Source organism: Selaginella moellendorffii, unplaced genomic scaffold, assembly GCF_000143415.4.
Source record: "Selaginella moellendorffii unplaced genomic scaffold, v1.0 SELMOscaffold_106, whole genome shotgun sequence".
Classification (NCBI taxonomy): Eukaryota; Viridiplantae; Streptophyta; class Lycopodiopsida; order Selaginellales; family Selaginellaceae; genus Selaginella; species Selaginella moellendorffii.
In genome coordinates this window covers 204,873-226,781 of record NW_003314367.1, presented here as the reverse complement: position 1 = coordinate 226,781, position 21,909 = coordinate 204,873, and the positions used below count along the sequence as shown (strand labels likewise).

At 47.1% G+C, this 21,909-nt stretch overlaps 4 protein-coding genes across 7 annotated transcripts; all 4 read left to right on the top strand.

Annotated features, from left to right (window-relative positions):
• Positions 1-1,310: 1,310 nt before the first annotated feature.
• Positions 1,311-6,785, top strand: LOC112342333 (cylicin-1-like). Of its 4 annotated transcripts, XM_024664004.1 has the most exons (17): positions 1,311-1,756; positions 1,813-1,984; positions 2,055-2,436; positions 2,497-2,610; positions 2,676-2,910; positions 2,997-3,119; positions 3,169-3,275; positions 3,325-3,454; positions 3,501-3,590; positions 3,643-3,712; positions 3,767-3,817; positions 3,918-3,931; positions 4,017-4,071; positions 4,125-4,524; positions 4,567-6,021; positions 6,080-6,649; positions 6,731-6,785. In XM_024664004.1, the coding sequence occupies exon 15, from the start codon at positions 4,706-4,708 to the stop codon at positions 5,849-5,851; it is 1,146 nt and encodes a 381-aa protein (XP_024519772.1). In that variant the 5' UTR covers positions 1,311-1,756; positions 1,813-1,984; positions 2,055-2,436; positions 2,497-2,610; positions 2,676-2,910; positions 2,997-3,119; positions 3,169-3,275; positions 3,325-3,454; positions 3,501-3,590; positions 3,643-3,712; positions 3,767-3,817; positions 3,918-3,931; positions 4,017-4,071; positions 4,125-4,524; positions 4,567-4,705; the 3' UTR covers positions 5,852-6,021; positions 6,080-6,649; positions 6,731-6,785. The 4 variants fall into 4 exon arrangements, with proteins under 4 accessions (XP_024519772.1, XP_024519773.1, XP_024519774.1 ...); XM_024664005.1 differs by lacking the exon at positions 3,918-3,931 and having other exon boundaries at positions 3,652-3,712; XM_024664006.1 differs by lacking the exon at positions 3,918-3,931 and having other exon boundaries at positions 4,587-6,021.
• LOC112342334 (PH-interacting protein-like) lies at positions 5,514-21,736 on the top strand. The gene is made up of 5 exons (XM_024664007.1): positions 5,514-5,539; positions 20,193-20,676; positions 20,735-21,291; positions 21,373-21,431; positions 21,491-21,736. Exons 2-4 carry the CDS (start codon positions 20,284-20,286, stop codon positions 21,407-21,409), a joined length of 987 nt encoding a protein of 328 aa, XP_024519775.1. The 5' UTR covers positions 5,514-5,539; positions 20,193-20,283; the 3' UTR covers positions 21,410-21,431; positions 21,491-21,736.
• LOC112342361 (pentatricopeptide repeat-containing protein At4g02750-like) lies at positions 14,719-15,774 on the top strand. Its single transcript, XM_024664045.1, has one exon. The coding sequence runs from the start codon at positions 14,719-14,721 to the stop codon at positions 15,772-15,774; it is 1,056 nt and encodes a 351-aa protein (XP_024519813.1).
• On the top strand, positions 17,786-20,063 carry LOC112342360. Its single transcript, XM_024664044.1, has 8 exons — positions 17,786-18,159; positions 18,220-18,391; positions 18,462-18,793; positions 18,854-18,980; positions 19,036-19,259; positions 19,345-19,480; positions 19,530-19,636; positions 19,686-20,063. Exons 5-8 carry the CDS (start codon positions 19,065-19,067, stop codon positions 20,061-20,063), a joined length of 816 nt encoding a protein of 271 aa, XP_024519812.1. The 5' UTR covers positions 17,786-18,159; positions 18,220-18,391; positions 18,462-18,793; positions 18,854-18,980; positions 19,036-19,064.
• Positions 21,737-21,909: the final 173 nt, after the last annotated feature.

The following is a 21,909-nucleotide window of genomic DNA, read 5'->3' as shown; positions in this document are numbered from 1 at the left end:
GGGAGTGCATCATTTTTCCATTTGAAAAACCATAAATAGATAAATATAAATAAAGAAACCAATTAAAGACTTGCCTGAATGTCATTCTTTTCGAACTCAAATAACTGAGAATGTAAAATTGTCGCACTAACTCCTTGTTCTCACGCATCCTCTGGTACATATCTAGCTCGTGCATCTTCATATACCAGGCCATAAACTCGTCAACGTAACTGCTTGCCTGTTCGACCTGCAAGTGCCATTCCCATTAGCTTTTTTCACAACTTGCTAAGGAGGTCTAAGACCTCCCAACCAAGAGTTCCTTTGCATTTGGTACTTCTTCACCCACCGAGGTCGCTCCTATGAAGATAGATAACAATTAAGTAATATATCAACAAAGCAAAAGAGGACTTCATCCACCTCTATGCTAAGTCCCATTACTCTTTCAATGGCAACAAATTTCATTTTGTCAATATTTAAACTCTTATTACACAAGTTCTAATAAACCAGATACCAGGCACAATAGACTCAGCTTAATTCGCATTGCAAGGTTTCCTTTGTTCCTTTGGCACTAAGTGGTTAGTAGCGTCAGTGCTCTCCACTCTCAATAGGGTACTAAAACAACTGGTACTCCACCCACCACGTTCGCCCATTAATTGCCAAAAGACATACCATCTTGTTTCTCCAAGTGAAATTACACTCTTTGATGAAAACCACCTAATAGAGTTTCAGCTGCCTTCAGTGACTTGCATATTCACTAGCATTCGGTTAGTTATTTCCCCCACAAGCCACTAATCCTAGATAATAAAAAAACTCGGACAACCAGAAATCCACATCTCTCACAGGGACAAGTTCTATCCAAACATGAGGTGGTTTCACTCCACCAAGCCTTTCGGTTATGCCTGCATTTCAACGCTTCCACAATCTAATACCTTCAGTTCCATATCTGAGCATTGTGGAGCTCATACACTAAAGGTTATCTGGTTCACCCAGGGCCTTTACGAGCCTACCAATAACCAAGAATTTCCAAAACCACATTACAGGTTTTCAAGCTCTTCAAACTCTCTCTATTGGTAAACTAGTTCTCCAGAGTTTCAGTTAGGTTCTCTAGTTAGCCAGGAAGAAAAACTCTTCCTACAGATTAGCATTCGTTTAGCTTACAACAACTTGTAGCCAGCAAGGAATCTGGATCTTCCAACATGTTTTGAATTGACGTCCCATTTCGCAGTTCATCTGTTTGAAAATAAACTAAAGAAAATTAAAACAGTCAATTAGTCTCTTTGATACCAAGACCCATTTCTGGTACCGGCTGCCCTCTCAAGAAGCCTCGACCTACGTTCCGACTCGGAACTTCTATTTTACCAACTCTCGAGCTCAGATTATTAATCGCGCGGAAGGCCATAGCCAGGGTTAGTGTGAGCAACCCTCCATGTAAAATCTAGGGTTCGTCGTCTCCGCAGCTTCCATGGATGTTGTGATTGTGGCGGTCGCGGGTGCTTGTGTTGTCATTGCGGCAACTTGCATTGCAACCATGCTCATCATCAACCTCCTCACCAAGAGCGTCATCACCATGGCTTCTTCAACCAGGGGAGCAGCGAAGGAGGATCTACAGGCTCTCCGTGGAGCTCTCAAGGAGGATCTGCAGGCTCTCCGTGGAGTTCTCAAGGCGGACCTTCCCAGCCTCAGGCAGGTGATACAGGATTTTGGTGCCTTGAGGGAGGAACTGAGGATGCTGCGAGATGCTCTGCGAGCTGAGGCAGCCCAGGGCCAAGCTAATCCGGTAAGCATTTGTGAAGTTCTGACTTGTGCGAATCTTGAAATTATTTCATCATCCAGTGGTGTGCAAACCGCACAGAAGTGGCGCTGCTGCTGCTGACCATGTTCAGTGATCGGTAGTTGATTCATAGAAAGCTCGACAAAACTATTTTGTTTTTCGACAGGGAAAAAGCTTCTGATTCGGATCTTCGTTTTCTCGAAATAAAATGACTCATGTCTTGAGCTTCTGATAGTAAGTCATTTCCGGGCAAGAACATAGACATGGACGTGGCTTGGCAGTGTCTAATAGTACTTTCTTGTAGGTGAACTATTCATTCAGCAGACCCGGATTTCACTGGGTACACTTCAATTGCTTTGTGTGATAATGGAACACGATTCAATCAAAGCTTTCAAGCTTCTGTCTTCAACGGGTTCATGCAGCTTAGCTGACGGCTCGTGCAGACTCACCGGACCTGAAACATGGAGAGCTGAACGAGGAGATCGAGGTGATCTCCATTTCCTTATCATGCATTTCCTGAGTCGCGGCCCTTGCGAGAGAGCCACTGGCCAGCTCTGGAACGAGTTCCTACAGCACAAGTTCTTGCCCCGGAGGTACCATGAATTTTTCTCCAGGAATGGGACGCCCACCGCTGATGAAAATGACGATGTTTGTCGTTCCCACTCCGCGACGCGCAAGTTGCCGAGGTACTGTGTGTCGCGAAATCATTTATTGGTTTTCCATGTTGACAAGGAGATGATTTGCAGGTGTAAGAACGTTGACAACAAGCTCTTGCAGCAACTGCTTGTTCGCGTGATGCGAAAGTTCCCAAGCAGACGTTCCTCCCCTTTCGGGATCAGGAGCATTCTCGCTTTTGGAATGTAAGCCTTGTCTTTTCGAATCTTTTCGAATCTTGCCGTTGCTGATCCGAGCAAACCACTGGCAGCGGAGCAAAGAAATGCTACAAGTATCTCTACGAAGCGAATAGACCAATGCATTGGCAAGCTGACCAAGTTCATGCTCTCGAACTTGGTGGTGGATTTGCAATGCATCGCAGTAGAAAATAGGCTTCGCCTTCGTAGCTGCGGAGGTTTGGACTATGCAAGAACCTGGCTGGCTGGCTGGTTTCGATTACTGTGCTTAAAAACCTGGCTTTTTTGTGGGAGATAGCCGATTTGTCTGTAAGTAGTTCGAACACTTTAGTTGCATCAGCTTCTAACGATTCCTCCTGTTTTTTTGTTTTGATTCGTTTTGCTTCTGCCTTTAGTGGGGATTACCAGATGGTGTTCCGGTTGCAACACTTCGTGACCACGTAACGGCCATCAAGTTTAAGACGGAACCTCTGTCAATTCACGTGTCTACATGCCGAAGCCGGATGTCGAGCCCGAATGTAAAGAGTCTGCCGATGTTTTTTTGGTCTTCTAAAAGCTTGTTTCCAGCTGCAGGAGCTGAGAATGGAGCACAGGATACGAATCAGATTCAGTTCTGTGTGTTTAATGCAGATGGATCATATTTCGTCACTGGGAATTCGGACAAGCTTGCCAGGGTAAGCATTAAAAGTGGACTGTTTATATTTCTAGCAATTGTTTGAACAGGTTTGGGGCGCAAGAAGTTAACTACGTGCAGTTCAGGTTCGCGTCTTTGTTGACATCAATCGTCCTTTGTTCCAGTGGTTGTGCAGAGCCAATCAAAGTTTCTTCCGTCGACTTTTTCAAGGATGACAAGGTAAAGACATCTTATGGGGCTCTCATGGAATAACATGGATGTGCAGATTGCCGAGACTTACGTGCCAGATGTACATCCATGCAATCCTCATATTGCAATGAGTCCGGGCTACGATGGCAGAGATACTGTCTGGGATGTAAGTGTGTTCGCTCAAAAGAATGATGACGAATTTCACTTGATTGTTTTAGATCTGGCAGGGCCATCCAGTAAGAACATATGAGACTGGAGATTATAATCTTGTCGATGACAATTTTCACCGTATGCTTGCTCTCATATCCATTTATCCTGGATTTCACGTTTGCTAATTTTCAGGGATGGAACCTCGTTGGTAGTCAAGACGACGAAGGTGCGTAATACGATCAGGTATCAGGAAGATTTTGCTTTTTATCTTTCATCCAATAGCTTCTTGTTTTTGCATTTATTATTTATTATTTTTGTTTTTTCTGGAAACGTTCTCGATCAGGTAAATAAAATGATGTAAGTGCTTTTATTTAGTTTTAGTCCTGAGTGTTGTTCCTGTCCGGTATTATTCTTGTGCGAACTGAATGTCTTTCTTTAACAGGAAACTCGGTTGCCTCCTCATCAAAGGAATCTTCAAGATCTCTTGTGCGATGCAAGTAAGCTGGTGACTTCTTACCTCGGCCAACTTATTTTTCTGTTTCATTTTCAGGCTTGATTCCCTATCCAGAACCTTATCAAAGCTCGTACCAGCAACGTCGTCTGGGACTCCTAGGTTGCTACTGGCAACCACCATCAGTTCAGCTCGCAGTGGGAACGTTTGATGATCCAGCTTTCATTCCTCAGGATAAGCCTCAGTTTCTTCTCTGCAAGCGATTGAGCAAACAAACGAGCAAGGCAACAGATGGGTAGAACAACCGGCGGAGAGCTTTCTTCGCTCGCGCAGTAGTCAGAACCAGACTCGTCACTCAAGCCGGTGACTTCTTTATCCCAGTTTCTTGAGTGACGAGGATGGAAATGAAGAAAGTGGTACGATCTGTGAATCGGAAACAACCGACAAAGAAAATGACGAATTAGATTCTGAAGTGGTTCGTACCCGAAGAAGGAGAAAGGTATGTACGTGAAGTTTTTGTGTTTCTGATAATCCATTACAGATACTTGCGACCTTGGTCAGGAAGCAAAAGCGCTGGCGCTTGGAGGAGTCATACAATGCACTTTTGATGCCGATGAGGAAACTAAAGTCTATATTGAGGTCTGATAAGAAAGTCAAACACGGACCATGCATTGAGGCCTATGAGGATGGCAGCTCGGAATGCCTTGACCATGTTTTCGAGCTTACATGAGTACGAAGACGACGGAGCACGCCACCTGGCCGCTGAGGATGCCAAAAGACCTGGTACATCTGGAGAGAACGAGAACCAGAGGCTTCTACGCAACGGGAAAGTTCTTACAAAAACTCAGGAACGTGAAGACGATGAACCTCCGAAGAAGAGTCCCGCAGAGACTTCGGACGTGGGTGAATGCAGGCGGCCAAGGTCTCAGCGAAAGTTAGTACTCAAGTTGAGAAACTGTGCACAAACGTCCAACAACGAGGATACTTTTCGGAGCCTCGAAATACCAGAACAAGGCACTTCTAAGGTCCCCGTGGCCGAGGCTAATGACAGTCATCCAGAAACAGATGGTTTTATCGCGGACGAGAATCCCACTGAAGCTGTTTCGTCTGACGACAAACAGGGATACATATGGAAGAAGGGGAAAGCAGCCAAGCGTGCTGGCATGCCTTATCACAGCAGCAGCAGCTCCGAAGAGGATAAACTGGTAGACGTTCCTTGTGATACCAAGAAAGGCCTTGAAGCGACTCGTGTAGAAAATGGAGACACAAAGGTGGTGGCAAGGGCGATCATTAGCGAGTCCGAGTCGGAGAAGTCTCTTTCAGCTGACTACCTTGACGAACAGCAGAGACGAGAGCAGAATCACACTCTTATGAGCAACGAGTCCTTACAGAATGGAGAAGCTCCAGATGCTGACAATGACCCTGATTACCACGAAGAGGTTTCACCAGGCAGTAACAGTGAGTCGCTGGAGGATGCTTACAAGCCCGAGGAAGAGCAGGCAAGTGAGGACCTGGACGTGGACGATATACAAATGAAGCGCAATATGAACAAGGCCGTCTACTCAAGGAGAAGGCCTCGCAAAGTTGCGACTAAGACCGAGTGTTATGAGGCCGACGAGCACGCTTCAGGTGGCCGCAGGAGAAGTACACGGCTGGCGCAGGGTCGCGTGGTTAGTCTCTCCAACAGCAGGTCCACAAGAAGCAGGAGAAACGTCGCCGTCCTTCACACTGGGAAGCTAGCTCGTCTTACGACGACTCGGACTGGGATAGAAGCAGCGACGACGATGGACGCCGAAAGCCCGAAAGAAGAACTTCGAGCAGACTGAAAGTGAAGCTGCAGAAGAACGTTGGGTCGAGGTACAAGGATTTCCACGCGAGGAGAAACCTCAGCACGGTGCATCGGAGTCCGAGCAACGTGTCCTGGTTACTCTTGACAGAGGTGGAGCGGACGCGCTACATCCCACAGTATGATGATGAGGTGGTGTACTTCCGACAGGTAAGAGATCCAACGAGCTTGTCTTGAATTATGTTTGAATTGAAACTGTCGATCGCAGGGACATCAAGACTACTTAGACAACAAGCGGCTCGACGACGATGGTCCCTGGAGAAGCGTGAAAAGGGAACTGCAAGCGGTCGAGTTCTGCGAGATCACCGGACTGGAGTACATCATTCTCGAAGTGTCGGGGAACACTTGTTGCCGGCTGACTCTCAAGTTCATGGACGGGTACAGGATTCGCGGCAGCAGCTTCAGTGTCGACTTGCCGGAGTTGACAGACTTCGCCGACTTTATAGTGGAGAGAAGCCGCTACGAGGCCTCCATGGCCAGGAAGTGATCCAGTCGGGACAAGTGCCAAGTGTGGTGGAGGTCGGACGAGGAAGAAGGTGGTCGCTGGTGGGAAGGGACGATAACTCAGGTGAAGGGAAAGTCGCCCGAGTTTCCAAACAGCCCCTGGGACAGCATCAGTGTGCTGTACAAGGACGAGCCATCGACGACGAACCACTGCCCCTGGGAGCTTCACGACGTTGAGAATCCTTTAACTTGGGAGTCGCCACAGATCGAGCAGGACAAGGTGCGTGAGCTGCTCGACATTGTGGACGAGGTGCTCCACTCGAACCAATCCAAGGTTTGTTTTTGTGCGATCGATCATAGACTCGAGGAATGTTTCGGTTTTGGTCTTGGGTTGACGAGCTTTTGCTTTTCACAGGACGAGTATGGCTTGTGGAGGTTGCAGCAGGCCGTGAGCAAGCCGGATTTTCTTGACAGGCAAGTTGGAAAAATCTCTTGCGATTGAGAAAGAAGCTAAAGGTTTTCAAACAATGCAGGATTGCGCTGCCAATCTCCATGGACGTGATTCGCGAGCGGCTGGAGAACAACTATTATCGTAGCGTGATGGCAGTGTCACACGATCTTAGGATACTGATCGACAACTTCCGGACATATTTTGGGAAACAGCATTCGTCGGTGCTCAAGGTGGAGCGGCTGAGAGAACGCTTCTCTGAGGCACTGCAAATGTGAGCTTTGTAAAAATTTTCTCGAGGTCTTAGTTAACGAAGAAAAGAAACATATTCCTTACACATCCATCTACATTATCAGTCCGAGGATCACTCTCAATCTTTTTATACCTGGAAAACCATGAGGACGAAAGAAGTCGGGGAGATGGAGCGCCATCCTTCTCTTCCTCCTCTTGTCATCGAGCCCGCGTACTGATAGAAATCGCGAGAATCCACTGATCGTGGCACAAGGAACTCGAATTCCCGCCAGACCACTGTACGAACGGCGGCCCACTAAGAAAGTGGCTATGGCCCATTGTACGTAACATCGCCTTTATTTCAAAAGGGCCGCTTGGGTGGCTCGAAATTCTGGTAAGCATCATTTGCGTCTTGCATAGCTGTTGCAAACTTTGATTTCGATCTCACTACTGCAAAGCTTGATTTTGTTGTTACGGACACTAACGATGGAATTTTTGATTGCCATGGTGTTTGTTAGCACCATTGCGATCAATGTGCTGTGCATTGTGACCATAGCTTGTGTGCTGGTGTTAGCATCTGCCATGCGTGCAGGAATGGGATCCATTCGTGTGGTAGTGAGGGAGGATTTGCAAGTGTTACATGGTGCATTGAAGGAGGAGAGGACTGAGCATGGCTAGAGCAGTGAATGTTGCGGCTATCCGTGCTGCAATCAAGGAGGACCTCCAGGCACTTCACGACACAGTGAAGGAGGATGTTATAGCAGCCCACAACCAAGTCATGGTCGACTGTTCCACATCCCTCTATCAGGTAAGCATTTGTCAGATCTAGATTTTGTGCGGCTTTTAAAATACTGGATCAGGGTTTCGATGGCTTGATCAGGTCGTGTCCAAAACGCAAAGTGGCGCTGCTGCTGGTTCAGTGATTCATAGAAACGACGAACTGTTCTCTTTTTTCTCAGGAATTTTTTTTCTGATTCGGATCTTCGGAAATAAAAAGGCTTATATGTCGTGAGCTTCTGATAGTAAGTCTTTTTCCGGGCAAGAACATAGACATGAGCGTGGCCTGGCAGTGTCTAATTGGTACTTTCTTGTAGGTGGATGAGACCCTTTGGAGCTGCCGATAGTCACTGGGTTCAATTGCTTTGTATGGTAGAGGAACATGTGATATTTGTGCGCTTTTCGAGGATTCTCTGTAACAGTTTATTTCCGAATGGAGTTGGCTTGGTGGCTGGCTGTTCCTGTCGCTGCTGTTACCTCTGATAATGTTACCTCTGATGCGTGATCGAGGAGCTTGTTTTTTTCCTTGATGGAAGATCACGACGGCTTGTTGACTGATCTTCCGGACGATGTGTTCGGGTTGATATCCAGCCGCGTCTGTCACAGAGATCTCTGCAACCTCAGCGCCACTTCTTGCAAGCTTCGAGACGTCTGCAGCTCTGATAAGCTCTGGTTCCCGCAGTGCCAAGGCTGGTACTTGGAGGAATGGGCTGCAGTCGCAGAAGGCGCTGTTCAGATTCATCAACGGGGTCAGGAATCTGGTGGGTATTTGGGTGCATCAGAATCCGGAGCTGGGGAACTTATTCTATGTCACTTGGGGATTTCTTTCGGTGGGGGCTCGAGGAATGGATTGCGGGTTGCTCTGGCTCCGGTGTTTGAGATCTTCGGCCTTCCTGACGGATCTCTAGCGTTTTTCCTCCACGGAAGGGACAGGGACGACTACTGCTATCTCGGGAGATTTGAAGCCGCCAGGAGCAACAACTGCAACGTTCTCTTACTGGACCTCACCGAGCAGAAGCAGCGTTTGCCAATCAGTCCAGACAGCACACTCGTGGGTTTGATGGCGGAGAACAGCGATGGCGACGAGTGCAGCTCGAGAAGATCAGAAAGCAGGTCTGGTGCTTGTTTCGGTAGGCTCAGCTTTGGTGACAGAAGATCACTGCTGGAAGCGCTGGTCACGCAAGTCCGGATCAAAATGCCCCCCTTAGCACAGGGCCCCGTCTTCTTCAAGTCGAAGCATTCTTTTAAGAAGGAACTCAAGGCTGTGACGGAAAGGCATGCGCTGCTGCTGTGGATGTACATTCACGGGGATCCTTGCAGGATGGAAACGAAGCTTATCACAGGTTGCAAAACATTTCTATATTAATTAATATTAAGGATAATGGTCAGTTTCTATTCGTCTGGTTTGTCAAACACACCATCACAAAACATTTTCATAGCCACATGGTGGGTAGGCGACCTTGCCATGACGAAATCACAGTTCATGGCAGGCCCCCTGTCAAAGTCTCGAAGATCATCATAAACCAGTCCCCTCGGCATGTAACGAACATGTATCACATTGAAGGAGAGCATCGCTTTGATCTGCCGCTGGCACTCCGAGATGTCCGACTTGAAGATACAACGGCAAATCTTTGACAGCCCAACTACACCATGCGCCACAATGAGCTTCATCACCTCCCTGAAGTTAGCCTCTTCCCAGCCATGACCATGCTCCAGTCCCAGGAGAATCTTGGGCAGCTCTGCCACCACCATGTCTTTGAGAACCACCTCCATGCTGCTTCCCTCCTCGAACACATCGATCACACAGTTCTCAAGTGTTAAAGGACAGCCGCCACAGATTTCATACACCATCTGCTCCGACCACGAGTCGGGAGCTGTAGCACCTGCTGCTATATACTTGGCAACGAGGCTTGACAGGAATGCCTTTGCATTCTTTTCACCAAAGTGCCCCACAGCAACTGGCTTCCACTGTTGAACGTTTGTATGACTCTGGAACCACTGCCGAAAAAGGTCGTCGGAGGTGGACATAATCACCATAGCAGTCCGGTCCTGCTTGGTCATGGCTATGAAACATCCCAGGAGGGTGCCTACATCCTGGTCAGACCACTGCTTCAACCTGTCAACTTCATCGATGACAAAAATTGGCCTCCTATGCTGGTTTTCAGCTGCCAGGCTCATAAACCAACTCATGACAGAGCCCAAGTCCGTCACTGGCTCCGCTTTTAACAGCTCTAGAAAGCTCGATGCATCATGGTTTACGCCCTTGAATGTCAGCTTCTTCAGATCGACACTGATACCTCCGATCGTCACATCTTTGAGCCAAGAAGCCCAAGTTCGCATCTGTCTTGCAATCTCTGCAGCAGCCTGCTCCGGGGAACTGAAGTCTGCAATGTCGACGTAGAAGAGCGGCAACTGGGCTTTCAGTAGAGGGCTGGCATCCCACATCTTCCTGAGCTGCTTGAGTAGAGCGGACTTGCCTGAATCGTTGGGGCCTATCACTACAGCGATGCGGTTGAGGCCTCCCTCAATCTGTGTGAGCAGATCAGTCATCTCTTCGTGCCTATCAAAGAAACCCTCGTCGTCGTTGAGCGATTTCTTCAGCTCCCTCACCGCTTCAGCCGCCATAGCCGCCAACCCCTAAAATGTGATAAACCTAAAGTCTAATAATCTGAGCTCGAAAGTTGGTAAAATAGAAGCTCCGACGTGGGTCGCAACACGTGGTACCAGAAATGAGTCCACGTGACATTTGGTATCAGAGAGACTAGTTGACTGTTTTAAATTTCTTTAGTTTATTTTCAAACAGATGAACTGCGAAATGGGATGTCAATTCAAAACATGTTGGAAGATCCAGATTCCTTGCTGGCTACAAGTTGTTGTAAGCTAAACGAATGCTAATCTGTAGGAAGAGTTTTTCTTCCTGGCTAACTAGAGAACCTAACTGAAAACTCTGGAGAACTAGTTTACCAATAGAGAGAGCTTGAAGAGCTTGAAAACCTGTAATGTGGTTTTGGAAATTCTTGGTTATTGGTAGGCTCGTAAAGGCTCTGGGTGAACCAGATAACCTTTAGTGTATGAGCTCCACAATGCTCAGATATGGAACTGAAGTTATTAGATTGTGGAAGCATTGAAATACAGGCATAACCAAAAGGCTTGGTGGAGTGAAACCACCTCATGTTTGGATAGAACTTGTCCCTGTGAGAGATGTGGATTTCTGGTTGTCGAAGTTTTTTGATTATCTAGGATTAGTGGCTTGTGGGGGAAATAACTAACCGAACGCTAGTGAATATGCAAGTCACTGAAGGCAGCTGAAACTCTATTAGGTGGTTTTCATCAAAGAGTGTAATTTCACTTGGAGAAACAAGATGGTATGTCTTTTGGCAATGTCGGTTGACATAATGGGCGGACGTGGTGGGTGGAGTACCAGTTGTTTTAGTACCCTATTGAGAGAGGAGAGCGCTGACGCTACTAACCACTTAGTGCCAAAGGAAACCTTGCAATGCGAATTAAGCTGAGTCTATTGTGCCTGGTATCTGGTTTATTAGAACTTGTGTAATAAGAGTTTAAATATTGACAAAATGAAATTTGTTGCCATTGAAAGAGTAATGGAACTTAGCATAGAGGTGGATGAAGTCCTCTTTTGCTTTGTTGATATATTACTTAATTGTTATCTATCTTCATAGGAGCGACCTCGGTGGGTGAAGAAGTACCAAATGCAAAGGAACTCTTGGTTGGGAGGTCTTAGACCTCCTGAGCAAGTTGTGAAAAAAGCTAATGGGAATGGCACTTGCAGGTCGAACAGGCAAGCAGTTACGTTGACGAGTTTATGGCCTGGTATATGAAGATGCACGAGCTAGATATGTACCAGAGCATGCGTGAGAACAAGGAGTTCAGTGCAACAATTTTACATTCTCAGTTATTTGAGTTCGAAAAGAATGCAAATATTTAATTGGTTTCTCTATTTATATTTATCTATTTATGGTTTTCAAATGGAAAAATGATGCACTCCCTGAAAATTTCGAAGAGTAGATGGATGTTGCAACATGTGGAGCAGGCTCATGTGTGACATTAGCGATTTTGAAGTGTAGTACTGTCCTTTCTGGCTGGATTTCCTTCCCGGTGGCTTTCCGGAATGGGAGATGGCCAGCTACAAGATAAGGATTATCGGTGAGAGATATTGTGGAAGAACGAGAGTGCTGTGAGGAAGCTCCAGGTGAAGATGGATATCAAGTCAGCAAGATCGGCCACCAAGGGCAGCAAGGGCCAGGCTTTTTCTTCAGCCCCGTCGCCGAAGGTGATATGTTGAGGATGCTGATGCCAGAGAAATCATTCATGCAGATTCAGGAAACCTTGCAGTCCAGTAGTACTTCAAAGCTGGGACCTTTTCCGCCAGGACTGAAGGAGCTTGAGGATTGGATTGTCAGTCACAGGTCAAGCTGAACTGTTCACTTTTTTGTGCAAAGTCTCTACCGAAATGTGTCCAGGGAGCTGTTCATCTTCTCATCATCGATTCACCTATTAGAGGATACTAGACAGAGCTGGCTACGTGGTGGATTTGCCAGCTTTGAATAACACTGCAGAAACTTGCAAGCTGAAGTTCCTGCAGACAAACTACGCGCACACGGCAAGGTCCTGGGGATACTGTAATTTTAGAAAGGTTATTCTAAGTTACGTGGCGACCAGCACAAATCGTTGATGTGGCAGGACTCGCTAACGTGGTGGGACTCGCTGATATGGCAGGACACGCTGATGTGGCGGGACTCACTGACACGGCAGGACTCGAGAGCAGAGGCTCTAAGAGGTAAAACAAACTCTGTGTTGAGTTAAGTAGCGGCCAACACAAATCGCTGATGTGCCAGGACTCCTGGAAAGGTAACTCATCCTTTCGAAATTGGTACTTTTTAATGTTGGTTTTTTCAGGAAAGCATCATTGCCATGTGTATTTTCGGTTCCCCCTACTCCAAGGTTGCAAAGAACAAGGACATCCTGAACACATGCTACACTCCTTGACGAGCCAGAAGCTTTCCAGTTCCCATGGTATACTATTGTTTGTTACCAGATAGCAGCGAAAATAGTTGAGGAGTTCAAAGTTTACGAGAGACAAATTCGCTATATATATATATATATATATATATATATATATATATATATATATATATATATATATATATATATATATATATATATATATATATATATATATATATATATATATATATATATATAATTATGAATATTTTTATAAATTTGACATATTCCATAAATAAACACAACTTTATTTATTATTATACATATTTAACTTATTATTAAAGATAAATAAATACATAGCGTACATAGCGTTATTTACCTCCTCTTCCATTTTGTGTTAGAACCCGCACCAGAATATTCTTTGTATGGAAAAGAATATTATGTACCGATTAGAATTCCCCATACACTCGGCAGGAGGAAGATAGAAACATAGCTTGACCGCCACTCTTCGTGACAACATTCCTCAGTGGAATGTAACAAAACATAGAGTTGACTATTTTCATAGAATAGGTTTTACGTAATGTGTTTTGCGAACATTTTGTTAATTATATGTTAAATACTAACTCACGTTGCTTAACTTCACCGACAATGTCTCCCTTTACTCTGCTTCTGCTTCAATTGATTCATTCCCAGTTGCAAGAGTTTCAATGAGGTTATCTCTTTATCCCGCTGCTGCATTTACATTAGCGTTGGATCTCCTCGCGTTCGGCCTTTCAGTCGGTTCTTCGTCCACAAGTTATCATGTAAGCCGCCTTCACGTCGCCCTTGAATTCACGTTTTCTGACTGTAGGAAACCATTCAAGACGAGATTTCATCTGATCACACCAGAATCAGATGCACTCCCAAGAGAGGAGGGGTAGCAAGCGGATCAGCTATCGGAGCTGCCGTGTGTTTGCTTCTTGGCCAAATCACCGCCACAGCCGCCACAAAATGCACTTGCTGTTCTTCGTCGCTTCATCGACACGGACGCAAGATCGCTGCAATTATCCTCCTCACTCTTTCCTGGTATTTTCAGCAAAAGAAAAAAAACAACAAATCATTTATTTAAAAGATCAACTTTTGTGGTAATGGCAGGATCTCTTTCGTGATCGCTGAGATCTTCTTGAACACGGCGGTCAGCCTCAGCAGTTATCAAGTGGAAAGGTTTGAAGAATCTGGTTGCAGCACTGTTCTGCAAGGCGTGAGTGTTGTGGGTGCTGCTTTTACACTCGTCACTTTGCTGCTCAGCATTGCCTACTTGTCCGTCTACATGAGCGGCATGAAGAAACCGAAGAAGAAGACGAGCACTGACGAAACAAGCCGGATTGTTGATATGGAAGTCGCAAAACCAGTTTAGATAGAAGCTGTAGGCTAGCGCTGTATAAGATCGATGATTCAGTTGACAGAGATGTGCGTTTCTAGCACCACCATCAGCCCAGCTCTGTACGTCTCGCTGCTGAAATCCTGCGCTCTTACCAGAGACTTAGCCAGAGGGAAACAACTTCACAGAGAGATCCATGCGTCCTGGCAAACAAACAACACAGTCCTCTGCAATCTGCTCGTTCAGATGTACGGGAAATGCGGGAGTTTGCCTGATGCTCGCGACGTGTTCGATAGTGTTAAACAGCCTAATGCGTTCACTTGGAACATCACGATCCGTACATATACAGAGAATGGTCAGTTGCTGCAAGCGAGGATTTTTTTCGGCAAGATGCCGATCAAGAATGTGGTTTCCTGGACGACAATGCTGGAAGCCTACAGTGAAGAGGCTGAGGATCTGTTGGAATGTGATGATATCTGGTTACGCTCACACGAAGCGTTTTCGCGAGGCCGAGACATTGTTCGAAGAGATGCCGAGGAGAGATCTGGTTTCGTGGTCGCTGATGATCTCCGCGTATGCTCAAAATGGCGACACCGCTCGAGCAAAGGTTTTGTTTGACGGAATGCCTCAGCAGAATCTCATCGCCAGGAACACGATCGTAGCTGCGTACGCTTCGGAGGGCGATTTGGGACTTGCGAGGATGGTGTTTGATGCGATGCCGGAGAAGAATGTCGTATCGTGGACGACGATCGTTAGAGCGTATGCGCAAAACGGTCATTTACGTGAGGCAAGGGTGTTGTTTGAAAAGATGCCTGAGAGGGATGTCGTGACCTGGAACTCAATGGTCACAGCCTATGCTCAGAACGGACTGGTTGATCAAGCTGTGGATGTCTTGAATCAGATGCCTTGCAGAGATGTGGTTTCCTGGCACGTTACGATTCCGGCGTATTCGCACAACGGGCATAATCAGCAGGCCATCGCGTTGTTTCGAAAGATGGATCTTGAAGGCTTGCAACCCAACGAGATCACCTTCGTTACGATCTTCGACGCCTGTGCAACGGTCTCGTTGCTCAGAGTCGGGAAGCTGATCCACGCCGAAGCCGTCCCCGCCGGATTCAGCGCGTTGGAGCCGGTTTCGACGTCGATCCTGACAATGTATGGGAAGTGCGGCAGTCTGGAGGAGGCTCGTCGGATCTTCGATGCGATGCCTGAAAGACGCACGGTGTCTTGGAGTGCGATGATATCTGCATATCCAGAGAGTGGTCATGGCCTGCTAGCTCTGGATCTCTTCAAGGAGATGGGTTTGGATGGAGTTGAACCGGATGGAATCACCTCCATCGCGGTGCTTTCGTCTTGTTGTCACTGGGAGCTGAAAGACGGGTGGACGTATTTTGTGAGCTTGAGAAACGACTATGGTGTTGATCCCATGGCTGAGCATTACATCTGCATCGCCGATCATCTGGGAAGAGCAGGAAGGCTGGCTGAAGCTCAGGATTTGATTCACAACATGCCCTTCCATCCTAGTCCCGTTGCTTGGACTCAGCTTCTTAGCGCATACAAGACTCATGGGAATAACCAAACGAAGCTGAATGCAGATGAGCTTGCTCAACAAGTACAGAAGTTGGATGAAACGAACTCGTCCTGTTACGTGCTGCTCTCAAGCACATACGAATCTTGATTTGAAATAGGGTTTCAACATTTCAGTGAGAACTATAGTGGGAAATTTTCAAACTTAATTTCCCGGACGACATGAGTTGATCAAGATAAGTCCTCTCAGATTTTCAGGACAAATGACATTAAAACTAGGATTACAAAATCTTAAATATATTATTTTGGAATCTTATTGAAAATAAAATATTTGTTAACAAGTTTTCCTATCATTCATTCATTCGTTCAATCCATTCATTCATTCATTTCCTATCATTCATTCATTCATTCATCACAGAAACACTAGAGAGTAATAGCTATATGCTAATGGTTATGTTAGCGTTTTCTTCAGGTGTCATTCATCCATCAATCACAAAGATTTGAGTTTGTTTGTTGTTAAAATTTAAATTTATAATCTTACATATACTGCAGTCATGACTTCCACAATTCATGCTGCAATCAAGCAGGACCTCCAGGCACTTCATGGCACACTGACAGAGGACATACCCACAACCAAGTTATGGACATCCCTCTATCATGTAAGCATTTGTTAAATTTTGATTTTGTGCGGATTTTAAATTACTTGATCAGGGTCTGGATGGCTTGTGTGCAAAGTGGGTAAGTGGCGCTGCTGCTGGGGTAAGAGATCCAACGAGCTTGCCTTGAATTATGTTTGAATTGAAACTGATCGCAGGGACATCAACACTAGCTTGACGACGATGGAAGGGTGAGAACTCCGAGCGTTCTGCGAGATCACCGAACTGGAGTACATTCTCGAAGTGTCGGGCCGGCTCACTCTCGAGTTTATGGACGTGTACAGGATTCGCGGCAGCAGCTTCAGCATTGACTTGCAGACTATATAGTGACTACGAGATCATTCACGAGCACACCTTTTGTCCCGAGTTGGGAGGATCTTTTTATACCATTCTTTCTAGAGCTCCCATGATACTCCCTCGGAGCCAAACAAATAAAGGAATTAAAGGTACCTCTTTGGAAAAGTGGCGATTCTACGTAAAAAATCACGGGTGCAGTGATCGGATCGGAGCTCTTGCTCTCGAAGCTGAGCCAGAGGTTCTCGTTTTCAAGTCGAGGGTTGACCACTGCTGGGTTTTAGTTTTTGCTCCACGGACGCAACGCTTTCTCCACTTTGCAGGGCTTGGAGAGGCCAAATAAAGGAATAGAGAAGAAAGAAACTCACTGTGAATCCAAGATATCACAGCTGTTCCTCCTTCGTGTTTTATGTGGCTGCTTTCCTGTGGAGCTCCAACAGTAAGTCAGTCAGTGTAGCGCAGCTCTTGAAGGAAAGTGTTGATAGATTTTACCATTTGCAGCGAAGAGAGCTGCCAAGGATCACTGTATTACGTCCAAGCTATACGAGATTGTACCAAGCAGCGCAGAAAATCCTGGCAGGACCTCTCTCGGAGATCTTGCTCCCGGATTGCAGCAAATTTCGGAGCAGGGCTGCCCGAGCTGACGTCCCTTTCTCTCGCGAGCGTGAACCGACGAATTACCGAGCGAGCTCATGGTGGCCATGGGGCCGAAACTAGAGGAGCTCAGTCGCATTGCAGGTAACCAACCGTCTGTGCTGCTTTGGCTTCTTACTGAGATCCGCGGGATGTTTTTTGTGCAGCGTTACGGTGGCGGCTGTTGCAGCTTGCGGTTCGACTCTGAAAAGCTTTGCACTTCGAAGGCTTGGAGCTTACAGACGTCACCTTACAGCACTAGGACCTCAGGTGAATCTTTACTGCCTTTCTTCTCATCTGTTACTTACACAAGCTTTGTTTTCTTCTCAGTGACGAGGTACTGGCGGACTTCGTCACGGCCGCTGGAAGCTCGCTGCGCAACCTGTCCATCGCAAGCGTGAAAGCGTTCGTTCTTTGTCAGGCCCTTTTGCCGCAGAGCGACCGAGGACGGGTTTGGATTCCTTGTCCCAATCTCGTGGAGCTCAGACTCTTTGCTGCTCGTCTTTAAAAAACTCAAATAAACAAAAAAACGCGATTCTTTAAACAATTTTTAAGAAAATTGTCCGCCATAGCCAGGGTTAGTGTGAGCAAGTTTTCCCTCCATGTAAAATCTAGGGTTCGTCGTCTCCGCAGCTTCCATGGATGTTGTGATTGTGGCGGTCGCGGGTGCTTGTGTTGTCATTGCGGCAACTTGCATTGCAACCATGCTCATCATCAACCTCCTCACCAAGAGCGTCATCACCATGGCTTCTTCAACCAGGGGAGCAGCGAAGGAGGATCTACAGGCTCTCCGTGGAGCTCTCAAGGAGGATCTGCAGGCTCTCCGTGGAGTTCTCAAGGCGGACCTTCCCAGCCTGAGGCAGGTGATACAGGATTTTGGTGCCTTGAGGGAGGAACTGAGGATGCTGCGAGATGCTCTGCGAGCTGAGGCAGCCAAGGGCCAAGCTAATCCGGTAAGCATTTGTGAAGTTCTGGCTTGTGCGAATCTTGAAATTATTTGCTTGATCATCCAGTGGTGTGCAAACCGCACAGAAGTGGCGCTGCTGCTGCTGACCATGTTCAGTGATCGGTAGTTGATTCATAGGAAGTTCGACAAAACTGTTTTGTTTTTCGACAGGGAAAAATCTTCTGATTCGGATCTTCGTTTCCTCGAAATAAAATGACTCATGTCTTGAGCTTCTGATAGTAAGTCATTTTCGGGCAAGAACATAGACATGGACGTGGCTTGGCAGTGTCTAATAGTACTTTCTTGTAGGTGGATCAGTGTAACTATTTATTCAGCAGACCCGGATTTCACTGGGTACACTTCAATTGCTTTGTATGATAACGGAACACGATTCAATCAAAGCTTGGACCTGAAACCTGGAGAGCTGAACGAGGAGATCGAGGTGATCTCCATTTCTTTATCATGCATTTCCTGAGTCGCGGCCCTTGCGAGAGAGCCACTGGCCAGCTCTGGAACGAGTTCCTACAGCACAAGTTCTTGCCCCGGAGGTACCATGAATTTTTCTCCAGGAATGGGACGCCCACCGCTGATGAAAATGACGATGTTTGTCGTTCCCACTCCGCGACGTGCAAGTTGCGGAGGTACTGTGTGTCGCGAAGTCCTTTATTGGTTTTCCATGTTGACAAGAAGATGATTTGCAGGTGTAAGAACGTTGACAACAAGCTCTTGCAGCAACTGCGTGTTCGCGTGATGCGAAAGTGTCCAAGCAGTTAACTGCCGCGGACGTTCCTACTCTTTCGGGATCAGGAGCATTCTCGCTTTTGGAATGTAAGCCTTGTCTTTTCGAATCTTGCCGTTGCTGATCCGAGCAAACTCCTGGCAGCGGAGCAAAGAAATGCTACAAGTATCTCTATGAAGCGAATAGAACAAATGCATTGGCAAGCTGACCACGTTCATGCTCTCGAACTTGGTGGTGAATTTGCAATGCATCGCAGTAGAAATAGGCTTCGCCTTCATAGCTGCGGAGGTTTGGACTATGCAAGAACCTTGGTTTCGATCACTGTGCTTAAAAACCTGGCTTTTTTGTGGGAGATAGCCGATTTGTCTGTAAGTAGTTCGAACACTTTAGTTGCATCAGCTTCTAACGATTCCTCCTGTTTTTTGTTTTGATTCGTTTTGCTTCTGCCTTTAGTGGGGATTACCAGATGGTGTTCCGGTTGCAACACTTCGTGACCACGTAACGGCCATCAAGTTTAGTCCCCGACCTGAAGACGGAACCTCTGTCAATTCACGTGTCTACATGCCGAAGCCGGATGTCGAGCCCGAATGTAAAGAGTCTGCCGATGTTTTTTTGGTCTTCTAAAAGCTTGTTTCCAGCAGCAGGAGCTGAGAATCGAGCACAGGCTACAAATCAGATTCAGTGCTGTGCGTTTAATGCAGATGGCTCATACTTAGTCACTGGGAGTTCGGACAAGCTTGCCAGAGTAAGCATTTAAAGTGGACTTTTTATATTTCTAACAATTGTTGGAACAGGTTTGGGACGCAAGAATGTGGGCGGACGAGTACACCGGAAGGCCAAATCATGAGCATCCAGAAACAGATGGTTTTATCGCGGACGAGAATCCCACTGAAGCTGTTTCGTCTGACGACAAACAGGGATACATATGGAAGAAGGGGAAAGCAGCCAAGCGTGCTCGCATGCCTTATCACAGCAGCAGCAGCAGCTCCGAAGAGGATAAACTGGTAGACGTTCCTTGTGATACCAAGAAAGGCCTTGAAGCGACTCGTGTAGAAAATGGAGACACAAAGGTGGTGGCAAGGGCGATCATTAGCGAGTCCGAGTCGGAGAGGTCTCTTTCAGCTGACTACCTTGACGAACAGCAGAGACGAGAGCAGAATCACACTCTATGAGCAATGAGTCCTTACAGAATGGAGAAGCTCCAGATGCTGACAATGACCCTGATTACCACGAAGAGGTTTCACCAGGCAGTAACAGTGAGTCGCTGGAGGATGCTTACAAGCCCGAGGAAGAGCAGGCAGGACGTGGACGATATACAAATGAAGCGCAATATGAACAAGGCCGTCTACTCAAGGAGAAGGCCTCGCAAAGTTGCGACTAAGACCGAGTGTTATGAGGCCGACGAGCACGCTTCAGGTGGCCGCAGGAGAAGTACACGGCTGGCGCAGGGTTCGCGTGGTTAGTCTCTCCAACAGCAGGTCCACAAGAAGGAGGAGAAACGTCGGCCGTCCCTCACACTGGGAAGCTAGCTCGTCTTACGACGACTCGGACTGGGATAGAAGCAGCGACGACGATGGACGCCGAAAGCCCGAAAGAAGAACTTCGAGCAGACTGAAAGTGAAGCTGCAGAAGAACGTTGGGTCGAGGTACAAGGATTTCCACGTGAGGAGAAACCTCAGCACGGTGCATCGGAGTCCGAGCAACGTGTCCTGGTTACAATTGACAGAGGTGGAGCGGACACGCTACATCCCACAGTATGGTGATGAGGTGGTGTACTTCCGACAGGTAAGAGATCCAACGAGCTTGTCTTGAATTATGTTTGAATTGAAACTGTCGATCGCAGGGACATCAAGACTACTTAGACAACAAGCGGCTCGACGACGATGGTCCCTGGAGAAGCGTGAAAAGGGAACTGCAAGCGGTCGAGTTCTGCGAGATCACCGGACTGGAGTACATCATTCTCGAAGTGTTGGGGAACACTTCTTGCCGGCTGACTCTCGAGTTCATGGACGGGCACAGGATTCGCGGCAGCAGCTTCAGCGTCGACTTGCCGGAGCTGACAGACTTCGCCGACTTTATAGTGGAGAGAAGCCGCTACGAGGCCTTCATGGCCAGGAACTGGTCCAGTCGGGACAAGTGCCAAGTGTGGTGGAGGTCGGACGAGGAAGAAGGTGGTCGCTGGTGGGAAGGGACGATAACTCAGGTGAAGGGAAAGTCGCCCGAGTTTCCAAACAGCCCCTGGGACAGCATCAGTGTGCTGTACAAGGACGAGCCATCGACGACGAACCACTGCCCCTGGGAGCTTCACGACGTTGAGAATCCTTTAACTTGGGAGTCGCCACAGATCGAGCAGGACAAGGTGCGTGAGCTGCTCAGGTGCTCCACTCGAACCAATCCAAGGTTTGTTTTTGTGCGATCGATCATAGACTCGAGGAATGTTTCGGTTTTGGTCTTGGGTTGACGAGCTTTTGCTTTTCACAGGACGAGTATGGCTTGTGGAGGTTGCAGCAGGCCGTGAGCAAGCCGGATTTTCTTGACAGGCAAGTTGGAAAAATCTCTTGCGATTGAGAAAGAAGCTAAAGGTTTTCAAACAATGCAGGATTGCGCTACCAATCTCCATGGACGTGATGGAGAACAACTATTATCGTAGCGTGATGGCGGTGTCACACGATCTTAGGATACTGATCGACAACTTCCGGACATATTTTGGGAAACAGCATTCGTCGGTGCTCAAGGTGGAGCGGCTGAGAGAACGCTTCTCTGAGGCACTGCAAATGTGAGCTTTGTAAAAAAATTCTCGAGGTCTTAGTTAACGAAGAATAGAAACATTTTCCTTACACATCCATCTACATTGTCAAACACGAGATTATTCCGAGGATCACTCTCATACCTGGAAAACCATGAGGAAGAAGGAAGCCGAGGAGATGGGGCGCCATTCTTCTCCTCTTCCTCCTCCTCTTGTCATCGAGGCCGCGTACCACTGACAAGGAACTCGAGTTCCCGCCAGAGCAGTGTACG

Excerpts from the sequence above, each read along its gene's own strand:
- LOC112342361 (XM_024664045.1), top strand. The coding sequence starts at position 14,719 with ATGCCTCAGCAGAATCTCATCGCCAGGAACACGATCGTAGCTGCGTAC.
- LOC112342360 (XM_024664044.1), top strand. The coding sequence starts at position 19,065 with ATGAAGCGAATAGAACAAATGCATTGGCAAGCTGACCACGTTCATGCT. Across the intron at positions 19,481-19,529 it reads GCCGGATGTCGAGCCCGAAT|CAGCAGGAGCTGAGAATCGA; the intron begins GTAAAGAGTCTG and ends GCTTGTTTCCAG. Across the intron at positions 19,637-19,685 it reads GTTCGGACAAGCTTGCCAGA|GTTTGGGACGCAAGAATGTG; the intron begins GTAAGCATTTAA and ends TTGTTGGAACAG.
- LOC112342333 (XM_024664005.1), top strand. The coding sequence starts at position 4,706 with ATGAGGATGGCAGCTCGGAATGCCTTGACCATGTTTTCGAGCTTACAT.
- LOC112342334 (XM_024664007.1), top strand. The coding sequence starts at position 20,284 with ATGAGGCCGACGAGCACGCTTCAGGTGGCCGCAGGAGAAGTACACGGC. Across the intron at positions 20,677-20,734 it reads AGGTGGTGTACTTCCGACAG|GGACATCAAGACTACTTAGA; the intron begins GTAAGAGATCCA and ends TGTCGATCGCAG. Across the intron at positions 21,292-21,372 it reads TCCACTCGAACCAATCCAAG|GACGAGTATGGCTTGTGGAG; the intron begins GTTTGTTTTTGT and ends TGCTTTTCACAG.